Source organism: Xenopus tropicalis, chromosome 1, assembly GCF_000004195.4.
Source record: "Xenopus tropicalis strain Nigerian chromosome 1, UCB_Xtro_10.0, whole genome shotgun sequence".
NCBI lineage: Eukaryota > Metazoa > Chordata > Amphibia > Anura > Pipidae > Xenopus > Xenopus tropicalis.
In genome coordinates this window covers 44,969,966-44,994,794 of record NC_030677.2, presented here as the reverse complement: position 1 = coordinate 44,994,794, position 24,829 = coordinate 44,969,966, and the positions used below count along the sequence as shown (strand labels likewise).

General features: G+C 39.4%; 1 protein-coding gene across 3 annotated transcripts in view; it reads left to right on the top strand.

Annotated features, from left to right (window-relative positions):
* Positions 1–24,829, top strand: part of stox2 (storkhead box 2) — an 84,281-nt gene that overhangs the window by 45,247 nt on the left and 14,205 nt on the right. For all 3 annotated transcript variants that reach the window (XM_004911177.4, XM_012955651.3, XM_004911180.4), the window contains exon 2: positions 18,625–18,777. In XM_004911177.4, the coding sequence (XP_004911234.1) occupies positions 18,625–18,777 (153 nt within the window). The remainder of the gene's footprint in view (positions 1–18,624; positions 18,778–24,829) is intronic.

Genomic DNA, 24,829 nt, shown 5'->3' with positions numbered 1-24,829 from the left:
AAGAAACCGGGAGGACAATTATTAAAAGGAATACAATAAATATGCAGAGATTAAGTGCTATGTGATTAGAGCCACAGTAAAAAGGAGGTCTCCGAGTTTACAATCTAAATCAGAATGAAGTGTAAGCCCCAACACTGCAAGTAAGCAGTGGTAACCACTTATTCAGTGTGCCTCCTAAGCTGGTTGGTTAGTTGGTACATCTTTTACATTACATAACTTGGACAAAACTCCCCTATCTTTGTTTTATTTACAGTTTAAATCATACTGCAGCATGTACCAGTTCTGAAACATCTGACCTATTATACCTATTGAATGGTAGGATACCGAGGAGAGAACACAATGATCACGGTACACACATGGCTTTTTATGCTAGGGAATTTTGGCTGGCTAAAAACCGCCACAGAATGCATCCTGCATCTGTGGAAACCATGATTCTCCGATGTGCAGTTTCTCGTTGACAAATGCTGTAGTCACGTGAGCAGTAGACTGTACACATGGCTGGTCCAAGCCAACCTGTCCCAATGAGCCTTCCCAGCATGCCTAGCACGTTCTTCTGCTATCCCATCTATAGTCTGTCCAGTTTTTGCAGCTTGCACCTTGATAAAAGCTGTGTAAAATAAACTCACCTAGGGTGACAAGCCACACGTGTCAGTAAAATATTTAATTTCTCAGCCTAGCAAACCTATCAGCGTAACTTTTTAGCTATATTGTACTGACTTTCACCCGGGTAAGGCTTTTACACAGTAGATTGATTAGTTTGCTGATTATCATGAGAGTAGGCAAATACTTGTGTGTTGGGTGGTGGATGTCCTTGCAACAACAGGTCACATCCTATACAAGATGTCATTGTACTCGCCTAAAAATATAACTGCTATAAAATCTTTGCTGTAAAGATTTGCCGTCGGACACAACATGACTGCAAGAAGGTAATCCTGCTTGCTATGTTTGAAGCAAGATTGAAGCAAGAAACCTTCTGACTTTATCTGATCACATAAAGTGTGGAGGATCACATTTGGCCCACAAAGTTATGTGCTTTTGAGTGCAGTTGCATGGTGAGATTTTTATAACTGTACATCAAAATGTATGTAGTATAAATTTGCAGGTACTGGTGTGCGTGTTAAAGCATATGTAAAGTGAAGAAATGTTAGCGCTATATAAACAACAGGAAATAAACAAGTTTTGAAATTGTTATATCCAGTATACTCAGAATGCCATATACATGTGTAATGCCACCAACAGGATAAGAAGGTATACATCAGAAAGAATGCAAACAAACATAATGCTTGCATTTAATCTCCAGTAATCCTGCAAGGACAAAAGAGCCTAAGCCCCACTGAAATGACAGGCATAAAATCTCCAGCAATCTTGCAGTGCCATTGGCTCATATTACTCCTGCAGACACACAGTCTAATAATCCCCAGTTATCTTGCAGGCACATTGGCTCATATTCTACAGTAATCCTGCAGGTCAATACACACCCTTGTGCCATAGGACGTATTGCCTCATTCATAATTTCTTTTGTGTTTAGGAGTTTTGTTTGCATACAGTCCCATATAATCCAGCAATCACATTTACACATAATCCACAAATATTCTAGCAGTTATATCTGCATGTAAACCCCACGCACTTGCAAGCAAGCCTGTAAGTACTTTACTGCAGTACTCCAACTAAGCATGATTTTTTTTACAGACCATACATCCCTCCCCTTACCATAAAACAGGTTTCTGGATAATTGTAATAATCAGCACAACCCTTGGCTTTGGGGGAAACTGGTAATCGGAATCGCCAACAACTGGAGAGAACTAGGTTTCATATTTGCATTGGATTTGAGAAATACTTTTGACCAACCCACCCCCCATAGACAGGGCCATAAGGCAAGATGGGAACTTTACTTCAGATGGCAAGGAGTGGCCAGTTAACAGTGGGGGCAAAAAGCAACCTCTGGTAACTGAAGGGGCTGAATTTCCCTTCCTCAGGTACCTATATGGTAAATAAAGCTCTGCTGTGCACTAGTAATCTAATTATCTACCTCACAAGAACAAAACATGAATTGGCTTAAGTTTCCCTATTTCCCAATAACAAAAAACATAATTTTGTTAAAACAATAGGCAAAACTGTGTTTTACACAAGCCCTATTCCTTTGAACAATGCAGCACTGCGCCCTGTAATAGTGTATGAGGACTGCTATATTTTTATAGTCCTATTCCTTTGTAAATCACATTACAGGTATAGGACCCATTATTCAGAATGCTTGGGACCAAGGGTAGTCCGGATAAGGGGTCTCTCCGTAAACCATTAATTAAACCCCATAGGATTGTTTTGCATCCAATAAGGATTATTTATATCTTAGTTGCGATCAATTACAAGATACTGTTTTATTACTACGGAGAAAAAGGAAATCAGTTTTAAAATTCTGAATTATTTTATTAAAATGGAGTCTATTGGTAAACAGGCTTTCCGTAATTCGGAGCTTTCTGGATAATGGGTTTCCGGATAAGGGATCCCATACCTTTACTATATGGGTTAAGAAACCAGTGTAAGAGCATGCGCACGTTCATTTTAGGATACTGCATTCAGGAATGATTTATGTGGTCTCTTGTAGTGTAAAAATTGATTGGGAGCTGATCCCAAATAATTAATAAAAGAAATAAACACTGTTATATTTAAGAAGCAATGCCACCCAGTCTTGATTCTGTGTGTGTAATTATAGATATACTGTGAATTTTATTAATTGATTTACCCTTGTAAAACATACATTTCGTGCCAGTCTGGCTTCTTAGTCACATGTAAACTGCGTTTTAAGTGGTGGTGTCATTGCCAACAATTCTTAGAGATATCATTAGGTATGTAACACCGTATTGGCAACAATTACAAACAAACCATGTCATTTAGGGCTCTGGCGCCCGCAACAAATCTCCCTGTTCGCGGGCGACTAATCTCCCCGTGTGCCAGAGCCCTAAGATCTTCTTTCTGGGGAGTGTTTTTTTTGTTTGTTTTTTTTTGTATCTACAAAAATATGTTTTCTGTGAATTCTCAGCGCTCTGTTTCTTGCCTTTTAGTCACAAATTTTGTGTGCGCACACAGTTTATTCTCATCATACTGCTCACCCCCATGGTTTCTCCTTCATATTGTGCATGCACCTGTATGAGGCTGGGACTGGGCCTCTAGTTATTCTAGTTTTATGTCCGGTTTGGTCAAGTTGTATTAAATTTGCTTGCAAAATCAAAATTTGATTAATATCTTTAACCAAAGTTGTTGTGTGTTCTTGATCATTAATTCATAAGTTTGTATTATATTGTATGTATATTTATAGTAGTGCCAGCACTTTTGGATGGAATGGTAAATGAACCAGAGTTTAGATAATGGCACATGGGGCAATTAAAGCATTTGGCCACCACATTTTATAGTTGTCTGGGGAGAGGGTAAAATCGCCCTCAGTTGCACTCTGAAAAGTGCTATTTTAAGTTTTCCAGTGAGAATCCCCTGACAGGTGTTTCAATAAGCACTTCCAGATTAATTCACATTAGAGGCAATGGAAGGGGATTAAAGGCAGCTATAGCAGACTTCACATTTATTGCGAGGAAAAGAGAGAGCAGAAAAAGTGTCCAAAATGATTCACTTAAGCCATTTATATATGTGCAGTGTATGGGATTTCTTTGTGTTTAACACAGTAAACCCTGGCAAATGGCAAGCTCTTACATACATACTCTCTTCATACCTTGGTCGTGGGTGTCGCTTGACCATATGTTCAAGCTCCAAAAAAAAAAAAAAGCCCAAAGAATCCCAGCAGCAGTAGCGTAATTAAGGAGCTGATGATGTTGTCAGTCAAGCCACTCACGCTTGCTGTTCTTGCCATCCCACCTCCAGCTGTCTGCACTGAAGTCATCACTATGTGCCTGTCACACACTGCCTGCCTGCCTGCCTTCGCCGCTCTGTTTATATCCTGGAATCATGGGTAAGACATCAGCAAATGTAGCCTTTCCAATGTGGCCGGGGGAAGCATGAACGCTTCAAGATTTTTTTTTTCTCGTAATCTGGCGCATGAGCACATTGTAACTAGGGGATGCTGCTATTGTTATTTTGCCAAGCAGTGATAGGGCAATATAGAATCAGATTCCATGTGGCCAGACCATTCTGCATGGCTGTCTCTTCACTGATTGGTCCTTGCAGAAATGTGTTCTTCAGTGAACCTTGGTATATATGAGTATGGTATTACATTTGTTTCTCCCCTTGCTGTGCCTAGGACTCTGTTACTATATATTTCTGCAGGTCAATAACTAAAGGGACAAGATTTGATTGTGTCATTTTAGGCAATTTCTTCTGCCCAAGTACATAAATGCACCTTTTTTTAAACACAATTTTTAACTGTTATTGTCCCCCCTATATGAAATGACAGGCTGTGTACATTTATAAAACCGCCTTTTGTTAAAAGGCATCTCCACCCAAAAACTGTGTCTTGCATAATGTTGCTATTCCAAGCAACCTTCCAGCTTACATTGATTAACAGTTTGCAGAGGCTGTGAAGGTATTTGTAAATAAAATTGCTATTGAAAGCAGTTTATGCCTGGCTGGCAGTAGTCTCTACACTGCTGGTTCTGAATCCTGAACGAATGTAGCGAAAGCCACTTGTTTAACAGACCAGGAAGAAAACTGACTTTATTTTTTAACATTCAAACTAAAGAATAGAAAAGATATGAACAGAAACTGCCTTTAAATATGCATGACTGCATACCTTGTGATTTGCGCCCAGTGTTAATGTGATATGCTTCTTTATAGATGCCTATTGTATATATCATGTATATTTCATGCTAATGTTTCTCCGGCGGCTAAAAAAATCATAATATTATGTGATACCTGGTCTCTCTTGGTACTGATGGAATTAACTAATTTTTATATATACAGTATGTTTGTATATTTGTAATTCTCAACAAGCTAAATCACTCACAAGAAAAGTAATAATTTCTGAGGGGGAAAGAATGGACAGATTTGTTATATGCCCCTAAGGTGACCAATTCTATTTTTCTGCAGAGCGCCCAGCTGCCATTTTATTAACTGTAACCAGGCGTCCCCTGTGCGCCCCCGGTGGGTGCATTCACTGTACATAGATTTTTTTGGTGATTTCTGTAGTATTCTTGTAAAGAACTTCAATCTGCACAGAGGGTGCATGGTCACAAGACGGAAGTTGGTGGCTGCACACTCAGCAGTATGTACCCCAGGCCAGTAAATTGGTTAGCGATGTACAGGTTTCCCACTGCAGGTCTTTATTTTGCATGCTTTTTAGCCAGCTGAACAGTGTGTGCCTTAATACATTATTTACTGGAGCATATTTATTACCTGGTTATATAATATGTGTGTTTGATTAATTACAGAATAATTGGTCTTTTGAACAGGTTTTATCAGTACTCGTGTTTCGCTTGAATAGTATCCAGAAGGTAACGGGTTAACCCCGGTTCCCAAACTGCATGGCAAGCATTCTCAGCTCAAGCACATTTCTCTTTCAAACCCAACTTGAAAATCACAAGGCTTTATATTTAATTGAGTGAGCAGAATGGAAAAAGGGGGCGAGAAAAAAAAAAAAACTATGGTACTGTGAGAAGCCCTATGGGGAGCCGCTGGGACATGTTGCTATGCCAACAAGTTCAGGAGCTTGCCAGCCTGCTTGTCAATGGGCAATATTAGGAGGGAGCGTCCAAATGCAGCCTGCTAGATGCAACGCGATTGGTCACACCTCTGTTGTCTTTGTGTAGAGCAAGGCATGCTGGGTAAGACCCAGAGTGAATGCTCAGTTTGTCTCAAGGCTGCAGTGAGGTAATGCTTTTGAATCTTTTGGGATTACAAGCTTGAACCTCTTTTTTTTTTTTTTTTTTTTTTTTTTTAAAAGACTGCAGTGTATAGCATATTTATTCCCATTTGCTGACTTTCCTACCCGAACACATTTTACTAGCAAGTTATGGAAATGGGGCAGGACTATAATACACTCTGTGTGTGTGTGTGTGTGTATGTTTGCGTCCGTGTGTGTGTGTATGTATGTGTGTATATATATATATTATTTATTTATTTATTTATTTATTTATTTATTCCAGCAGACTTCAAAATATTCACCTGGATAGCCTTACATTAGAAAATATATACATACTTTTTTTTAATTCATGATTGCTAGCATTCTGTACCTTAACCAATTGGTTGCCATATGGGGATGTTTGCATTGTTTTGCAGCGCCATGCAGACAGTTTGACATCAAAGGCTTGAAAAGCTTTATTTACGTTGCATTGTCTCTGTTTATTGAACAAAATAGCTGTGCCGTAATTATTCTCCTTTTTTTTTTCCCCTCACCAAAATAGTGCGCCTATGAGAAATGCTGCAGCCCATTTCTGAATGCGAAGCAGTGCGATGCAGTCCCTTATTGATCTCTTCAGATGCTTTAAAACATACATCATCCCAGTAATTATCGGAATGTATGAGCTCATACTAAAGAAACTGGGAGAAAACCTGTTTGATCTGCCAGCATTGCAATACAGCTTTTTTAATGTCTTCAGCCTTGCTTTTTTGGTCCATGAGTTTAATTCAGATTGCATTTTATTTTGCTTCATCCCTGTAGTTTTATCTTGTTCATAGAAATTTACCTAAAATTCTTGTGTGCGTTCCTTAGCCATGTGGTTCAGTGGGCTCATAGACAAAATAACTGGAAAAAATGAGCCACACGTTTGCCATATCTGCTGTTACAGCATCCACAAATGTTTTATTTGATAAAGAAGGTGGAGGTCACAGGAGTATACAACAACAATCAATTAAAGTAAACATGTACTGGTTTTGGTTTTATCCTGTAGTTTCTCTTCAGATAGTACAGAATTGCACTATTGACTGAGTAGTCTAGAATTTGCTTTTTCTCTTTTTTCCCTTCTTTTGGTAGTTCAAATTTGCAGCCAAGAATGTTGACTAGAAGCCTTCATTCCTACAGAATGCCTAGTAGAATGATCCCATAAAGCAAGGGTGTTCTCTAGAGGGAATCTGTTCTAGTTTTCCTGCTAGTGATTTGAAGAGAATAGAGATCCATGAAAGCCTGGCTGCATTTGTGCCCTTGTGTGTCAGACTTCCTTCTTCTTTTAGGCTGTAAGCACCAACAAGCAGGACCCACTTTACTCTTCTATAGTAAAGTACACCATTCTATCGTAAAGCCCTGCAGAATGTTAATTTATAAATACGTATTAATGCAACATGGTTGCTCAGTGGGTAGTGCTTCTGCCTTTCAGTGGTTGGATCTTGAGTTTAATTCTAGTTTGGGCACTATCCACACGTATGTTCTCCTCATGGCTTCTCTCAGTACTACAGTTTCGTACAACACTGCAAAAATATACAGGCAGGTTAATTTGGATAAACACAGGCTGAGAATGCACTCCTACACTTTGATCGGCGCTCTTCTGTGTCTGCACATGGAGCCACTGTGTCAGCCTGGGTTTAGGTACACATAGCGGATTTCAGCTCTGAAATGTGTGAGCACCAAATTCTGCTCCGTGTGCCTGCATCCTGGTTGACACATTGGCTCTGGGGCAGACACAGAAGCACCTGATCTACTGTACAGTGCTGCGTACATAAGTAGCGCTTTATAAATAAAGATATACATACATACATACATACATACATACATACATTTAACAGCTGGGGTGTATTCCTGGCCTGCTTTTATTCGCAGGCTGAGAATCTCCCACATGTGGCAAAAGCCTTTAGCTGGCCATACACGCACCGATGATATCATACAAAACCTTGTTTCATACAATATTCTGTGCATGTATGGCAGATCGACGAGGCAACCGATATGGCAAAGGCTGCGGATATCGGTCATCTTGTCGATCGGCCAGGTTTATTTTGATTGGGCGCCACTGAAGGCACCTGAACAGAATCTGCGTTCAGGGCTGAATCGGCAGGTGGAGGTAGAATTCCTATTGTTTCTACCTCCACATCTGACTGTTTAGCCATGAATGTCAGTGGGGGAAACACTGGAAGGAAAATGATCTTTCCTTCAACCGATGGTTGCAGGAAAGATCAGAATTGCCACGTGTATGGCCACCTTTAGAGTCTTATCTCCTCGGGCAGGGACTGAGGTGAATGATGCATAATCTTTGTAAAGTGCTGCATAAATGTGCAGGCGCTATTAATTACAGATAATTATAGTGCTGGGCGGTATGACCAAAAATTTATATCACGGTATTTTTCAAAATTATCGGTATCACGGTATTTGACGGTATTTTTTTTTCCCCATGCATGATTAGGTGACCACCCCAAACACCCGCCACCCGCACCCCCCCCACCACCCCAAACACCCCCCCACCACCCCAAACACCCCCCCATCCGCACGCAGCCCCCCCACCCCCCCATCCGCACGCACGTCCCCACCCCACCCCACCCCAAACACCCCCCCATCCGCACGCACCCCCCCACCCCAAACACCCCCCCCATCCGCACACTCCCCCCCAACCCACCCCAAACACCCCCCACCCCAAACACCCCCCCATCCGCACACCGCCCAGCACTAGATAATTATAGTTAATACATTAGTGCTCACCTAGTTGGCACATTACATACATTTGTTTTCTGAATGAAATGTCTTTTTAAAACACAGGTCTGTTGCACATATTTTTGTTTTTTCAGTACTCCAATTTATTGTAAGTTTGTGTTAATTCTGTTTTGTAGTAAAGGAGAAGTTGTTGTTTCCCACAGTTTAAGGCTACATCCCTTCCTCCAAGGCACAATTAGAAAGGCCTCTTACACAGCAATTTGTGCCACACCCCCGCAATTCAGAACCTGTCAACACTTCTAGGAAAGTAAGCTGTTGTTGTTTCCCTCCCTTAGTCAGCCAGGGAACTTTTTGGAAATGTGTTTGCTGCTTTGGAATATCAAGCATTTTCTCCATGATATATTTATCACATACAGTAAATATACTTAAAATGAGGAAGCCATTTAAGAGTTGGCCCATATAAACACATGTATGCAGACGCCTGTCGGATGATAAGTATGCGTAAATTTTGACATGTGCCTCCAGAGACACTTAAGAATATATGCTTCACGCCATAATAATAATTATAGCTACATTAATCCAGTCACTGCATACTGAACTGTATATCAATGGAGAACAATCACCAAACAGTAATGTCACACACTGCTATCCTTAGGTGTGTGTATAGGGGACAAAATTGACCCTAATTTATTCAATGTTTTGAATGTACAGGTAGGTGTATGTCACCTGTCAAAATGTATTTACCTTTAAAGTGAATTTAGGCAATTTTAAGCACTGCATTACTAAGATTGGACACTGAGAAATATCATGCCCCCTGTGCTTATAGGACACACAGGCAGGCCCCCTGCGTTATTGGGTTTCAGTCTCTGCACCCTTGCATCCCTGAAACAAGGACACAGACACAATGTATTCATTTGGAAGACATGGGTCCTTGTGATCCTTTTTGAAGTGTAAAGACCAGTAAATGTAGGATGTTAGACTGTGGAGGGGGTAAAATACAAAAACATGGCAGTTTGCATCTGTCATTGCTCTCTATGCCTTGTACGTTGTAAATAACCAATACATATGTAAATCAGTATGTGAAATTCCATCCACTGCTTTACCTGCCAAGAGAAATGTACAAAACTAAAACTAGTTTAGTGGTGTGTGCTTGTCTCTACCTGTTGTTTGTTTAGGCACATGCCGTTGTTTTCTTTCTTTTTTTTTATACACAGCATGCTGATGAATTTTTTACAATTTTATGCTTTTGAAGTGTGTTTAAACCATGAATGCACAATAATAGAACAAATGTGTTTTCCAAGTGGGGTGCATTCAAATGCCTGTAAGAACCCAAATTCAAAGTCTGCAAGAATTTAAAATATTAGAGATAACTGCAAGATGAGGACAGCTTGGAAATGCATCTTCTATGGGCACTATCTTGGCCTGTGGATAAATGCCCCTATGATCTAAAAATCTAACTGATGGGCCTGCATCAAAAAGCATTGAGTCAGTCTGGGTTCAGGCACACACAGTGGCCATCTCTGAAATGCAGAGTTTCTCATTGCAGTGCTGATATCTGCCGTGTGTGCTTGCACCTGGGCCGGCGCAGTGCCTCCGGCTGTAGGTAAGGAAGAAGGCTGATGCCAGCATAGGGGCTGATTCTTGGCCTGAATAAATATCTAATGATATTACAAACCACCAAAATTGCCCTGGCTGTCACACTTTCTGTTTGGAGTTGTTTTCTTACTGTAACTGTGTGGCTTTCCTTCCTTTAGGGCAATGGAACACAGGAAGATTAGTCGCCCGTGATTAATCTTCACTATTTCGGGCGACTAATCTCCCCGACATGCCATCCCACCTGCAAGAATGTAATATGCCGGTGAGATGGTATGCGCGTCGCTTTGGTCGCCCAAAATTGCCTTGCGTATGCCATCCCACCAGCAATTTATATTCTTGCTGGTGGGATGGCATGTTGGGGAGATAAATTGCCCGCAATAGTGAAGATTTATCGTGGGCAACTAATCTCCCCATGTGCCACTGCCCTTATAAAAATATATAGATGTATTCAGTAGGCAGTGCTGATACCAGTGAGTCTTGTTGATTTTTCTTCTATACTTGATAAGATAAATTTTATTGTTCACTGCAGCGTAGGTGGGCTTTATTCCAAAATGAGACATCTTAAATTGCAAAGCCAGTGTCCTAGGGAGAGTCCTCTATAACCACTTCAACTCTGAATAAAGGTTCCCAAAATAAAGAGAATTAGGAATGTGTGGCACAATTCTGGCCAATCCAAAGTAAAAACAATATTTACATACAATGCGCTCAGTGTTTGCTGAGAATAAGTTAACCTGCTGTTTTGTAAGCAGTCACTTGCCATAACGTTTTCTGAGATACAGTATTAGTTGGTTATTTGCAAGTTTGTATATGGGAATATCTAGGCTCCTGCCACACGTGGCGGATTTCATGGCCTGCAGAAAATCTGCCCCTTAGCGCCAGTAAAGGTGGCCATACACGAGGCGATTTCGCTCGTTGTGCGATGAACGATTATATCGACAAACGATCGTATGGCGATCGAGTTCCCATACGATATGCCATCCACGGGCAACGATAATTCGGGAAAGATTTTGTCGCATCATTATCGTAAAATACCTACGATCGTACATCTACGTACGATCGATGTCGTTGACTTCTGCTGCTGGCAATCGTGACATGCGCAGAGAACAATCGTTGAAAGACAAATGTCTGACACTCACACCAACTGGCAGATTTTATCGTTAAACGACCAAAATTTTTAAACCTGGCCGATCGATTTTGGGGACGATAATGTCGGCTCGTTTAGTGGGCCGACGATCGTTCGTACACCACCAACTATACGATAACTTAACGATAGCATCGGATCGTTCGGGAATCGGTCGTTTGTAAGTAAAAAATCGGTCCGTGTATGGCCACCTTAAGTCTATTGATGTGCCTGCTTTATGCAGCCATTGTGTTTGCCTGGGTTCAGGCACACTGAGCGAAACAGCTGGAGTTTGCGGTGCGGCAAAATCTGCTCCTTGTGCCTTCACCCAGGCCTGTGTATTGGCTCCAGAATGCAGGCACATCAATAAGCTTCTGTGTGTGTATATGCTGTTTGCAGATTTATCTGAGTATGTATCAGAGGAAAAATGGCCACCGGGTGAAAGCTGCTATTAGCTTTAGGAAAATGTGATGGTGCTGGAAAGTGGACAGGATTTATGCAATACAAATGATGCCATTTGGGTGGGGGAGACATGCCCAACTGATATACATTGTAGGCAAAATTGTAGGCTTTACATGTCCTTCAATATAGAAAAACTCACCCTCGCTCTATTCATTCCTATGGAATTTTTAGAATCATATTTATTAAATCAAAGTGATAAATACACTTCTAAAAATACCATAGGAATGAATATGAATGAATGTAGGTGAGTTTTTATGTATTAAGTGATAAATCTGCCCCTACAACTGCTTTCCGATTGCTATTGTTTCTCATACTCCCATGTAACTGGAGTTGTCCCAAGTCGAACTTGAATTTTTTACTATGAAGTGCTATTCTGATCTATCACATTTAGCAATACAGGTGTCTGGTAGCGGCTATATTACTACCTTCCCGTTGTTCTGCTGGTTGTCTGACAGTATTCCTTTAAGGGTGGATTCTTGGCCTGCGTATATCTGCAGGCCGAGAATCTGCCACGTGCAGCAGGAGCCTTAGGTGCAGCTGGATTGTACAACACTGTTGCACTACAGCAACAAAGATGCAAAATTTCTGCACAGTTTGCACCTATCTTCAAAAGTTGTTTGAATTTTGCCAGTAGGAAAAAAGCAGAATTTCGTAGCGAATCCATGTCTGGTGAAAAAATGTGCTAGTCATTACTAATAATAACTACAGTTCTTTCTTGTTAAAGTGTGTTAAAAGGCAACCATGTAAAATGCTTTACGCGGAAAGTGGAGTTTATTGGTCCTAATGTTCCTCTTCCAGGTGCTTCCTGAGTAGCTCAAACAACTTTAATAAATATACTGTTATTTTAGTATTACGTTAATAGAACGATTGGCTTGTTTTATAGCGTGTTTATGCAGTTAGTTGTATGCTTTGATAGGATTATTAATACTAACATATATACCTTTGCGCTTTGGGTCCCACGGGAGAAAAGTGCTTTACAAATGATTTGTTGTTGTTGTTGTTGTACCTTTAAAAAAAAAAGTCCTTTTAAGGGACTTACTTTCTGTACTTCCTTTCAAACACCTGCTAAAAAAGAGAATGAAAGGTACATTTAATGCTGTAATATGAGGTAAATAAGCTAGAAGCATTCATCAGTCTACAGGTGCCTGAAAATCGATACACAGGCTAAGAATCAGCCCCTACACTCACATCAGCCCTCTCGTGTCTGCACCACTAGTGGATTTTACCGCAAAAATGTGTGTTTTTGCACTGAAAGTCACTTTGTGTGCGTGTGCCTGTGCCCAGCCCAGCGCAATTGCACCAGGTGCAGAAAGAACATTGAAAGGAAAACCACAGGTGACCATAGCTTTAGGCTAATGGCTCACAAGGCTGTTTTGCCTGCGGAAAAAACGCAAACAGTTAAAAAGCAAATTCGCTCCTATTTAGTCCCTCCCTTAGGAGCATTGGCAGGCACAGCATTGGCCTTTAAGCACACTGAGCTAATTTGCTAATTTTGGTGCAGAAACATAAAGGTATGCATTTTCACAACAAAATCTACTCTGTGTGCACGCAGGCTGACACCATGCCTGTCTGCGCTTACAGGAAGGAACATACTGTATGGAAATGGATCCACTTCAGTTGGCTCTTAAGCTGGCCATACACGCACAGATACTATCGTACGAAACATCGGCCAGGTTAGAAAATTTTGATTGGGCGCCATGAAGGCGCCATGAAGGCGCCTGACCAAAATCTGCCGTCAGGGCTGAATCGGCAGAAGGAGGTAGAAATCCTATTGTTTCTACCTCCTTATCTGCTGTTTCAGCCCTGACTCTGTGTGGCGGATCTGACGATGGTTTGTGCGACGTGCGATGGTCGCACGAAACATCGTTAGATCGCCACGTGTATGGCCAGCTTAATTCTGCCCCTGTGCTTCTACGCAGGCAACAACCTCCTGCAGTTTACACTAGAAACATGAAAATGATATGTTATTTACAGGAATGAACAAAGAGTGAGGACAACAAGGGAACCATTTACTACGAGTTTAGAGATATATTCGTATTATTTCTAAATTATAGAACATTTCAGAATGTATGCGAAAATTTTGTTAAAATTCCATTCGTTTTTCGTGCAAAGAATACAGACATTTCAGAGTTATTTAACGCTTTGTTTACACTTTCATCTTTTCGCCAGGTTTGATCTGTCGAGTGCCTATGGAAGGCTTCCAAAGCCAGAAAGGTTTTTGTGGTGTTAACAAACTTATTGGCATGAAAATTTTGTGACTTTCGGAACGCAATTAAGATATTTTCATTCAAATGATAAATGCATTGTTGAGACATTTTACAACTACAGAAATTAACGTGGTTACTTTGAAATTATACCATATCTTGTTTCGAGGCCAGAAAGAAACGCATTTTAGTAAATGTGCCCCCTAGTGTTTTTTCTATAGAACATGGCAAGTCAAACGTCTTATTGATCAGTGTTCTTGGAAGGAAAATGAGGCAGAAATGTGTAAAATAATGTAAAGCTCTTCTATAAATCTGCAGGGCAGTAGTTCCCAAACTGGTTACTAGGACCTACCCAACAGTATATGGTTTGTGAAACTCTCAAAGCAAAAATACCTAAATTTGTTTTTTTTAGTCGAGCTAGCTGATGTTGCATATTTGAGATTTCTTGATGATATCATACAGCAATCTCCTTCTACATGCAGAAAGTGAGTTAGCCAAGCATAACTTAGGCTATAATTGTTCTCTTGCAACTTATAATAACTGTAAAAGTATTTTATTGACAACATAGATATCATTAATGCGCTACTTTTTGGCCAGTATTTATAAAGATATACAGTTGTTCTTTAGAAGTGGTGTAAAATATGAGTTAATGTATAAGCTTCTTTTCTCTGGGTGACCATACAGGCTGATCACATATGGTATCTGACAGTAACTTTATGGCCACCTTTATATTCAGCTTCACTTCCTGCCCAAATGACGAGCCCAGCATTGTGAGCATTGGGCCACTGTATTGTATGGAAAAGTATTATTTATAAAGGTATTCTACTGAAAAGGTTTGCACAACTTTAGCCCTGGTGTAATCCATTAAAGTCAATGGCACAAGTTCAAGCAGAGAAGAAATTCTTAATTAAAAAGTACACAGATATTTTTTTCAAGCTAACACCTCTTTTTATATTCCTCTACACATTCATTACACAGCTTTATTATATATTTTCATTATTTATTTATTTTTTTTAACACATGATTCTACATTGTGAAGCGTGTTTATAGGCTTATCCTTGAATGTGTCAAGAGTTGGTCTTGCATACACAGGCCTATCCAACCAATATCTGGACGAAAATTGGCCAGATGTCAATTGGGCAAGTTTAAAAGTCCTGTTGGGACAAGGAGCACATCGGCGGGTTTTGGTTTTTTTTGCCCGAATGATCGAATCAGTCCAATATCACCCTCTTTACAGTGAGCATGTTGGGGAAAGATCTGCTTGTATGGGCTCCTTTAGTTGGAATTATGTTAGAGCTTCTGCACATAGTGCCATCAGGCACGGCGCAGGTTTCTGGCACTTCCGCACTTGCTGAGATTAGCAAGTGTTTTTAGCCTTCCATTTAAGAGAGTCTCATCATAAAGAGGTGGCACTTTTAGTCTTCCCATGTGACAAATGTTAATATAACTTCTTACTTTTTCATTGTTCCAAGAGCCCCTTGAACATCAGTGTGCACCTCTTATAAGCTTTTATGCAGCAGATTAGGCTTTTTAGTTCAAGGTGAAATGGAAGTATGAACTTATGCTAGTTTATCCATTGACTGACAAAAGCCAGGAACATGCTCAAACTCGGTGCCTTTGAAACCCCTCTGGCAGCGAAGAGATTAAGTAAAAACCTGTTTGTAGCAAGAATCAACAGAAACTCATGGACTCCACAAATGATGTGAATGAAGCAGTGCTTTGGCTTCTTCACAAGCTCCCCTTTTGTGCTCTCCAATAAAGTTAATGTGTTTTCTCTCTTTGCACTAGGAGAATATAATGTTGCTGCAGGCAATGCATCAGTGCAATATGTCTTTATTGTTATTTATGCTGCAGAACAGGAACAATAACCTCTGTGGCCCTTCGGTTGTTAGGAGTGGGGGTGTTAGAAAGCTGCAGTTCACAATATCTTAAAAGATCTTGGTTTGACAATTTTTTGTTCAAATTTAGCAATTTATATAGCAATTTTAAAAGGTATGGCCCACATCTTTAGTTTAAAAAATCATTACAAGTCAATACTTGAACCATCCTGTAATAATCTATGGAGGACAAATGCTGCACGCAGCTCCCCTCTGCAAAAGACCGTTTGTGGCTCAGAGTAGTTTGCAGTGATGTACTTGATTAGGCTTAATGCTTGGAAGTCTAATGTGTATAATAAACAAAAATATTTTGTTTTTTGTTTCATAAGTGATGCTGCTTTGTTGCTTGATTCTAAAAACCTGTCTAAATTGCTGTTGTGTGTTTACTCCCTATATAACTGTACTGAATTTTAACTCCAGTAATCAGAGGCTTTAAATCAATGAGTTTGCATAATAGAAACAAGATTTGTACCATTATTTGCTTATAACCAACATTGGTCCTTAGTTACCAAGTCATAGAAAATATATTAATTTGTACAGGTATGGGATCTGGTATCTGGAAGCCTGTTATCCAGGAAATTACAAGAAGGCCATTTCACATAGAATCCATTTTAATCAAAAGATTCAAATTGTTTCAAATAATTTCCTTTTTCTCTGTAATAATAAAACAGTACCTTGTACCTGATCCCAGCTAAGATATAAGTAATCCCTAGTGGAGGTAAAAATATCCTTGGTTTATTTATTGTTCAATTGATTTTTTTTTTAATAGGCTTTAATGTATGGAGATCCAAATTATGTTAAGATTATCCAGAAAACCCAAGATCCCAAGCATTCTGAATAACAGGTTCCATACATAGCAGTGTTCAGTGTTTTTATATTTCAATATTATGGTTTTTGTCTTATATTTTCACATCAGTACTTGCATTTTTTAAAGTAGCTTCTATTAAACACCATACTTTACCATACTTTAACATGTATCATTCTCTCTCTGTTTCTAATTGGGAAGCTAGAGTTTGCAAACATGCTGACAGCCCTGTGTCCCATAATCTCCTTAATGTTCTGGATGGAGACAACGGAGCAGAACAGCCTCTGATTGGTGCTTTCTCCTTTATGCCCTCTTGATGATCCCCTTGTCTGCTGCCGCTGACTTATAGCCAGTAACAGGTTTAACTGACTTAAAATGGCAACTTGTCTGAGGTGGCAAAGGAAAATAACAGTGTAGTAATTACATATACATATTACATATATATATATATAATATAATATAAAATATACTATATAATTGCTTTTCAACATATTTTTCATGTTTTGTTGCCTCATAACCTGGAATTAAAATGGATTGAATGAATGGATTATTTTGCGAGTTAATTTACAGAACATGACTACAACTTTGAAGATTTTTTTTTTATTGTGAAGTAAACAACAAATAGGACAATAAAACTTCAGCTGCACAACTGTTCACCCCCCCTAAAGTCAGTACTTTGTAGAGCAACCTTTTGCGGCAATTACAGCTAAAAGTTGCTTTGGATAAGTCTCTATGAGCTTGCCACATCTTGCCACTGGGATTTTTTCCTCAAGGCAAACTGCTCCAGCTCCTTCATGTTGGATTGTTTTTGCTTGTGAACAGCAATCTTCAAGTCTGACCACAGATTCTCAATTGGATTGAGGTCTTGATTTTGACCCTAGTCAAACCTAGCCTACCATTCCAACACATTTAAATATTTCCCCTTAAGCCACTTGAGTGTTGCTTTAGCAGTATGCTTCAGGTCATTGTCCTGCTGGAAGGTGAACCTCCGTCCCAGTCTCAAATCACCGGCAGACTGACTCAGGTTTTGCTCAAGAATATCCCTGTATTTAGCCCTCGTGGCACTATCTTGGCAGGTTTGTTGTGGTGCCATGTTCTTTCCATTTGAAGATGATGGATTTCATGGTGCTCTGTGGGATCCTCAAAGATTTGGATATTTTTTTTTATAACCCAACCCAGACTTATACAGTACTTCTCAACAACTTTGTCCCTGACTTGTTTGGTCTTCATGGTGTGATGCCTCTTGCTTAGTGGTGTTGAAGCCTCTGGGGCCTTTCAGAAAGGGTGTGTTTATACAGATCATGTTGACACTTAAGGTGGCCATATACGCACCGATATTATCGTACGAAACCTCGTTTCGTACGATAATCGGTGCGTGTATGGCATGTCAGCGAGCCGACCGATATCGCAGGAAGCTGCTGAAATCGGTCGGCTCGCCGATCGGCCAAGTTAGAAAATTTTGATCGGGCGCCATAGAAGGCGCCTGACCAAAATTCTCCCTTCAGAGCTGAATCGGCAGAAGGAGGTAGAAATCCTATTGTTTCTACCTCCTTACCTGCCGATTCAGCCCTGAATGGTGTGTGGCGGATCTGACGATGTTTCGTGCGACCGACGGTCGTACGAAACATCGTGAGATCGCCACGTGTATGGCCAGCTTTAGATTGCACACAGGTGGACTTCATTTCACTAATTATGTGACTTTTGAAGGTAATTGGTTGCACCAGGACTTTTTAGGGGCTTTGTGGCAAAGGTAGTGAATACATATGCACATGCCAATTTTAAGTTTTTTATTTTTTGAAAATACTTTAGCAATGTGTGTGTAAAATTTTAAAATATATATATATATATATATATATCAATCCAAATGGTGTCCGCACTCCAAGGCTCAATATTCTGCGGGGTGCATAGCCAAAATTGTGTATATATATATATATATTAGATGGACCTCTAAGTAACTGTTTAATTGGATGTTTGATTTGGCTCTTGTTTATCTTTTGTTGAAACGTTAAACAATACACATAACAAACTGCTTTTCTTGTTTCTTGCAGGTGATGTGTCGCCCATCAGCATGTCTCCAATCAGCCAGTCACAGTTTATTCCTCTTGGGGAAATCCTATGCGTGGCCATCTCCGCTATGAATTCAGCTAGAAAGCCTGTCACCCAGGAAGCACTAATAGAACACCTGACAACATTTTTTCCAGGTGCTGAATATGCCCCTGTCAGAATCTTTTCCGTTTCCTTTTTATTGTATTATTATTATTTTAGTGCATATAGTCCTGTATAGTAGTATAGGTTTTGTGAGCTGTACAAACAATAAGCAAAAATGTACACTTCCTTATCGGTGCTCTGTGCTGCACCCAAGCTAATCAACAAAATCCAGACGGTAGGGAACTCAAGCAGGTTAACTGCAATAATTGTATTCACGGTAGTTCATACCTGATCTGGATTCTCAGTGTTCACAATGCACTGACAAGCATGGCACTGGCCTAGCAGCATGCACACGGAGCAAATTTCAGCTCAAAAATGCATACTTTTCACAATTCTGAGCATAGCGAATTGGCCTTTTCTCTGCCTGTATTTCTAAGCAGGTAGAGAAAAAGCCTAGCTTGACTTAGGGTAATGGAAGATGGGGCTACTTTTAAATTACTTAAAGAAGAAGGAATGTTACAATCACTAGAGGTTGCCAAATGTTAGGCACCCCCAGTGATTGTAATCACATACCTGATAGCCCAGGCCAGTGCTCCTGTTAGCCGAAAACTGGCCTGGGGTTCACACAGCCAAGCTATCCTCTTCCTTCCCTTGTGTATCTTCGCAATCCTAGCGCATGTGCAGTGGGGGTGAAAAAGACAACTTTCTTTCTTAAAGAAACAGTAACACTAAAAAATAAAAATGTTTTAAAGTAGTCAAAATATAATGTACTGTTGCCCTACAAGTTGTGTGTTTGCTTTAGGAACCCTACTATAGTTTATAATAAATACCCTGCTCTGTAGCCACGGGGCAGCCATTCAAAAGGAGAAAAGGCAAAGGGTACATAGCAGATAATGGATAAACTGTGTGAAATACAAGGTGAATCTATGTAACTTATCTGTTACCTGTTATCTGTTATCTGTATCAGTTAAACTTTAGCATTGAACAAAAACATACAGTATGCTTTTTATCAGTTGTTTTTTCAGAGCTACAAATTTCATAAAGTTGATTTTAGTTTTAGCTTCAGTGTTTTGAGTCATTTTAAGATATGGGATAGAAGGGGGGAAGATAACCTTTACAAATATTTTTCATGTTAGGGACTAGCTGCCGCCTTGTGGTTATTCTTAAATGTCTGTGGTTATTTGCTGTTTCAGACTTTCTGGCACTAAAGTGTTTTCAGCTGCTCAACTGCTGCTGCATAAATATGTATATTGACATTTTGGCAAGGTGGTTTTTGTGGTCATTCCAAAAGAAGAAAAATCATGGGGTCATAAAGGGTTAGAGCGTATTGAGTTCATATCTCAGAGTGCTTTTATTGTTTACATTAAATCCATATGGTTTTCCAGTTCCTTTTGACCTGGCAGAATTCTGTTTTTAAAGGGTTTGTTTAAATTGCTACATTCTGAAATAACATTTATTAGCTGAAACTTGATTTTAATGGGTAAGGATTCGGTAAACCATAACGCTGACCTCTCTCGTAAGTGGTATGTGCCTTGCTGTGGGGAATGATGCTGTCAGTAACCAAACTGTCCCTCTCGTAAGAGATTTGCTTACATTGGAAACATTTGTATAGCCCAGCTAATAAGCCATCTTCTTAATCAGGTTATTTATGGAAAAATCTGTTTCGGGCTTTGTACAGACTGGTAATTTATTTTTTTGTCCTTGATTTTCACTTACAGTATTTTAGGGAAGAGGAAGAAAGCATTTTACCATTCTAACCATGACAGCCTTTTGCCCATGCTTGTAAATTTGCTTATGCTACAGACCTGTGTCAGTTAAACTTTACAGGTTTACTTATCTGAGTATCTATAGTGTTGTGTTTCTGCTGTACCTCTGGCCTTTGGCATAGGATGGAGTTGGCAGCTGCCCTTTGGCATAGGATGGAGTGGCGCTTTAGACTTTTGTTGAAACGACTGTAGTCTTTCTCTAGATTTGCCTTGCCTGTGTGTTCTGTAGAGTCATGCAGGGGAAATGTAGGAGACATATTCAAAGCAGAATATTCAGGATTTTAAGGGAAAAACTGAGTTGGCTTGTTGTCCTTGCACTCATTATATTTCAGATTAGATTTTTAGATACACTGACAGTAGTGATGTGCGGGTTGACCTGACCCATGGGACCTGTAAAGTTACTCTGGTCATACATTACCTCTGAGCGGACTTTTTGCCCAGTATACTTAGGTAGGCGATAATGAGGGGAATGCAAGCATTTGCAGCTTTGAGGTAGCCCAATCCAGTGGGAAAATCAAACCTGCCTGTTCGATATCTGCCAGATTTTTGATATCGGAAGGGTAGCCCTGTTGCAGGGCCCTACACACAGGCAGGTAAGCTGCTGAATCGTTCTGAAGGGCCTGAATCTGCAATTTAAATCTGCCTGTGTATGATCCTAGTTAGTTTTTCCTAAATGCTAGTCTTGGCAGGAAAGCAGTATCTAACCAATCAGAGACACTGGTGCAATCAAAATCATTAAAACTACATGAAAAGTTTTAATTTTGTTCTTTTTTTCCAAAAAAAAAAAAACAAAACTCCATAAATAATATAGGGTAGTGCTCTTGTACTGTCTGGGGAAAATGTCCTAGTTTAACTCGGCATCAGTATATAAGTAATATGTTGTGAAGTCTGTTCTGCCTATGAGAGACCTATGGTCACTTTAAGACCAATGGTGGTTAGGGGGAGCTTTGTAGAAACTCTTCTGTTGAATATGCGGAAGGACAAATTGCAGTAGTAAAGCTCTTCATTATATATAATCAATTTCTATTCTGTCATACATGGCATGCACCATTTATGACTGTGTGCAATGACATAGACATCAAGCAGAGTGAGGAGAAATCAGTTACTTGCTGAGTGTTTTTTCTATTTATGAAATGAATAACAATAACATTTTACTCCATAAGTGCATGTACTGCACAGAATAACCCTGATGGTTCTACAGTACCACCCACATGAAGCAGTGTGTAGCAAGCTAATGCTCAGTGTTTATAGTGATAATAAAATGGGCTATGGGAGAAGCCCTTTGTTCTGCCCTAGAGTGGCTACAAATTTGTAGGTTCGTTGTGGCTCCCTCTATATTGTGGTCTCTAATTCAGTTGTTCCGTCTCACTTTTAGTTAAGCTGTCCCTGAAGTATGCAGTGTTGCAGACAGTGGTTATCCAAGCGTAAGGTCAAGTAAATGTGTGGAATGAAATAAGTTGGTGGTAAAATGTAAAATCGTTTTGCTGCCCATGAAGTGACATTCCATTATTTTATTTCCTAAGCTTGTATTACATTTAATTACTGTAAATCTGAAACCCAAACAGAATTCTCAGTAAAAGAAACATTCAAAGAATTTTCTGCTAAGAAGTTCTATTTCATAACATCTGTGGAGGATTTTCCCCTCAGTCTACCAGACGTCCCATAAAACTGAACATTTTCACTACTTCTGAAAAAGAGGAAAATGCTTTAAAATAAATTTCAGATAGGCTGAAATGAGAAACAAATGGCTAAAGGGGTCATAAATTTTAAAATTTGGATCGAAGGAGGGATTTTTGGTGTGTGGAAAAATAATTTTTGGCTAAATAGCACAGATTTTGACTGTAGAAAATGTTAATTGTAATTCAAAAAAGGTCTAAGGCTCTGATTTTTATTTTAAAATACTGAACTGAGAAATCCTGAAGGATTCCCAAATTTCTGCTAGCAAAACTATACTCACGGGAAGCTTTTTATGATTTGATACAGGTCTTTTCTTTGGTAATTGATTACATTCAAAATAATGTGTATAACGGCTTTGAGCAACATTTTGAATTCTGTTCAGTGTGTTGGTAGTGTTTAGCACCTATCCAAACCATTTCTCCCCTGTGCAAACAACATTTATTTATTTTTCCTGATCTTTCTGTTGACTGGGATTCAAAACAGACCCTGGCATTTCAAGTACACAGAGGCCCAAACAGCCCCCGCCAGCCCAATAAATAGTGACTGACTATGGCGGCTTACAGCAGCCCCTCTGGCATTTGCCAGAATCCACAGATTGCCAGTCTGGGCCTTTGCTCAGGCCAGCTTGGCAATGTCCCAGTTTGTTTGTAGAATTTTCGAATATTTAAGTCCAGTCTGTGTATTTTTTTTTTTTTTTTTTTAGTAAAGTGTGTTACTCAGTGGTTTCCTCTGACCTTTTATATTTCTGCTTTTCATTTGAGCCAAATCTTTATTTAAAACATAAGTTCCTCCAAGTTATCGATTTGTGCAGTTTTTTTTTGGAAGCTGATGTTAATACAAACCAGATGGAACTGGGTCTCCTGTATATTTTAAGTGTTCTGCATTTATTGATGTCATATTCATGCTGTAATATTTAATTGTTGAAATAGCTATTTATTGTGGGCCCCCCCACATCATTTTCAAAATTTGAAATGATTAAAAATATGTTAAAGATACATTAGTTTCTTATTTCAGCAACAAATATATCAAATTGGAACAGTTCAGAAAGTTTGCATCTAAACTTGGTGAAACATGAGAGGTGGGGAGCTAAACTAATCTAAAAGGTCATTTAAAAAAAGTGGGGAAAAAAGCACTAATTGCAGTAAAACGTAAGCAGTATAAAGGGAAAACATTCCTAGGTGAACTGAATAAATATTCTGAAATAATGTTGTATGTGCGTCTCCTATTCCATTTAATGTTAATTTTGTCTGCTTGTGGGTGTTTTCTTTCAGACAAGCTGCTATACAGTGTTGGTAGCCATGTTGGGCTTTTAAATGCAATGTTTGTGAAAAAAGCTTTGTTGAAGTATTTTTCCATGTGCTTAGGGAAAAATGTAATATTCTATTATTAATTTTTGTGGTCTGTGTATACCCACGTTCTGGGGTGTAAAACCCATGCATATGTATAGTGCAGTTTCTCTTGTTACATACTAGGGTGTGGAAGTGTTTGCCACTTGGCCAGCGCTTTCATTTCCATCAATAACAAATTCCACACTGAGATTTTGTTTATTGTGATATTTTACATTTTAGTGCTCTGAAATAAAAAATAAGATTTCTAACAAAAAAAAGTTTAATTGAAAGAAATAAAAACAAGAAAAATACAAAATCTAAAATATATAATGTGTGAATAATATTGTTGAGCATATTTTGCAGCTGTAGCAGCTTTTATATCCTGTGGGTTAGGTACCAGGTTTTCATACCGTAGAGAAGTGATTTTATTTTTCTTAAAGGAGTTTGCTTTTAGTATGTCATGGTTGGCCAAATCTTTTTTCTTTTGACTCCTTATAGCTTTGAACAGCTTTCAAATGGGAACCACTTACCCCAGCAACCAAAAAATTTTTATTGTTATTGTTACTTTTTATCATATATCATTCTATTTGCTAAGATTCCAAATTGGAGAGCTGCTGAAAGAAAAACTAAATCATTCAATAACCACAAATACATTTTTTTTCTCAGAATAGCACTCTCTACAACAATAAAATGAACTAAAAGGTTAATAATCCCTTTTAAGGTGGCCATAACCATTACAATTATTATCTTTCCTGAGACCATTGGTTGCAGGAAAGATCACTCGTACCCTCCACTAACATTCAGCTGAATGGTGCAATATGGAGGTAGAAAGGTAGAAACAATTGGAATTCTACCCCTATCTGACGATTCAGTTCTAAAGACTTTCCTTTGCATGGGGGCCTTCAATGGCGCCCGATCGACCAATATCCAAGGCTTTTAGTGATCAAGAAACAGTCCTGTACTAAACAGTCCATTTACTAATCCACGAATCCGAATCCCGAATGGGAAAAAATCGGATTGGAAACGAAAATTTTGCGACTTTTTTGCCGCAGTCGCGGTTTTTTCATATTTTGTGCGATTTTTCCGTCGCTGTCACAACTTTATCGTATTTTGCGCAACTTTTTCGCCGGCGTCGCCATTTTTTCATATTGAGCAATTGTAAATGGCAGAAAAACCAATCCGATTTTTTCGTGACAGCGACGAAAAAGTCGCGGAAAATATACAATAAAGTCGTAACAGCGACGAAAAAGTCGCAAAAATACAGATCATTGCGAAAAAACGCGTTCGGACGCTTTCAGTCCGTTCGTGGATTAGTAAATGTGCCCCCTTGAGTT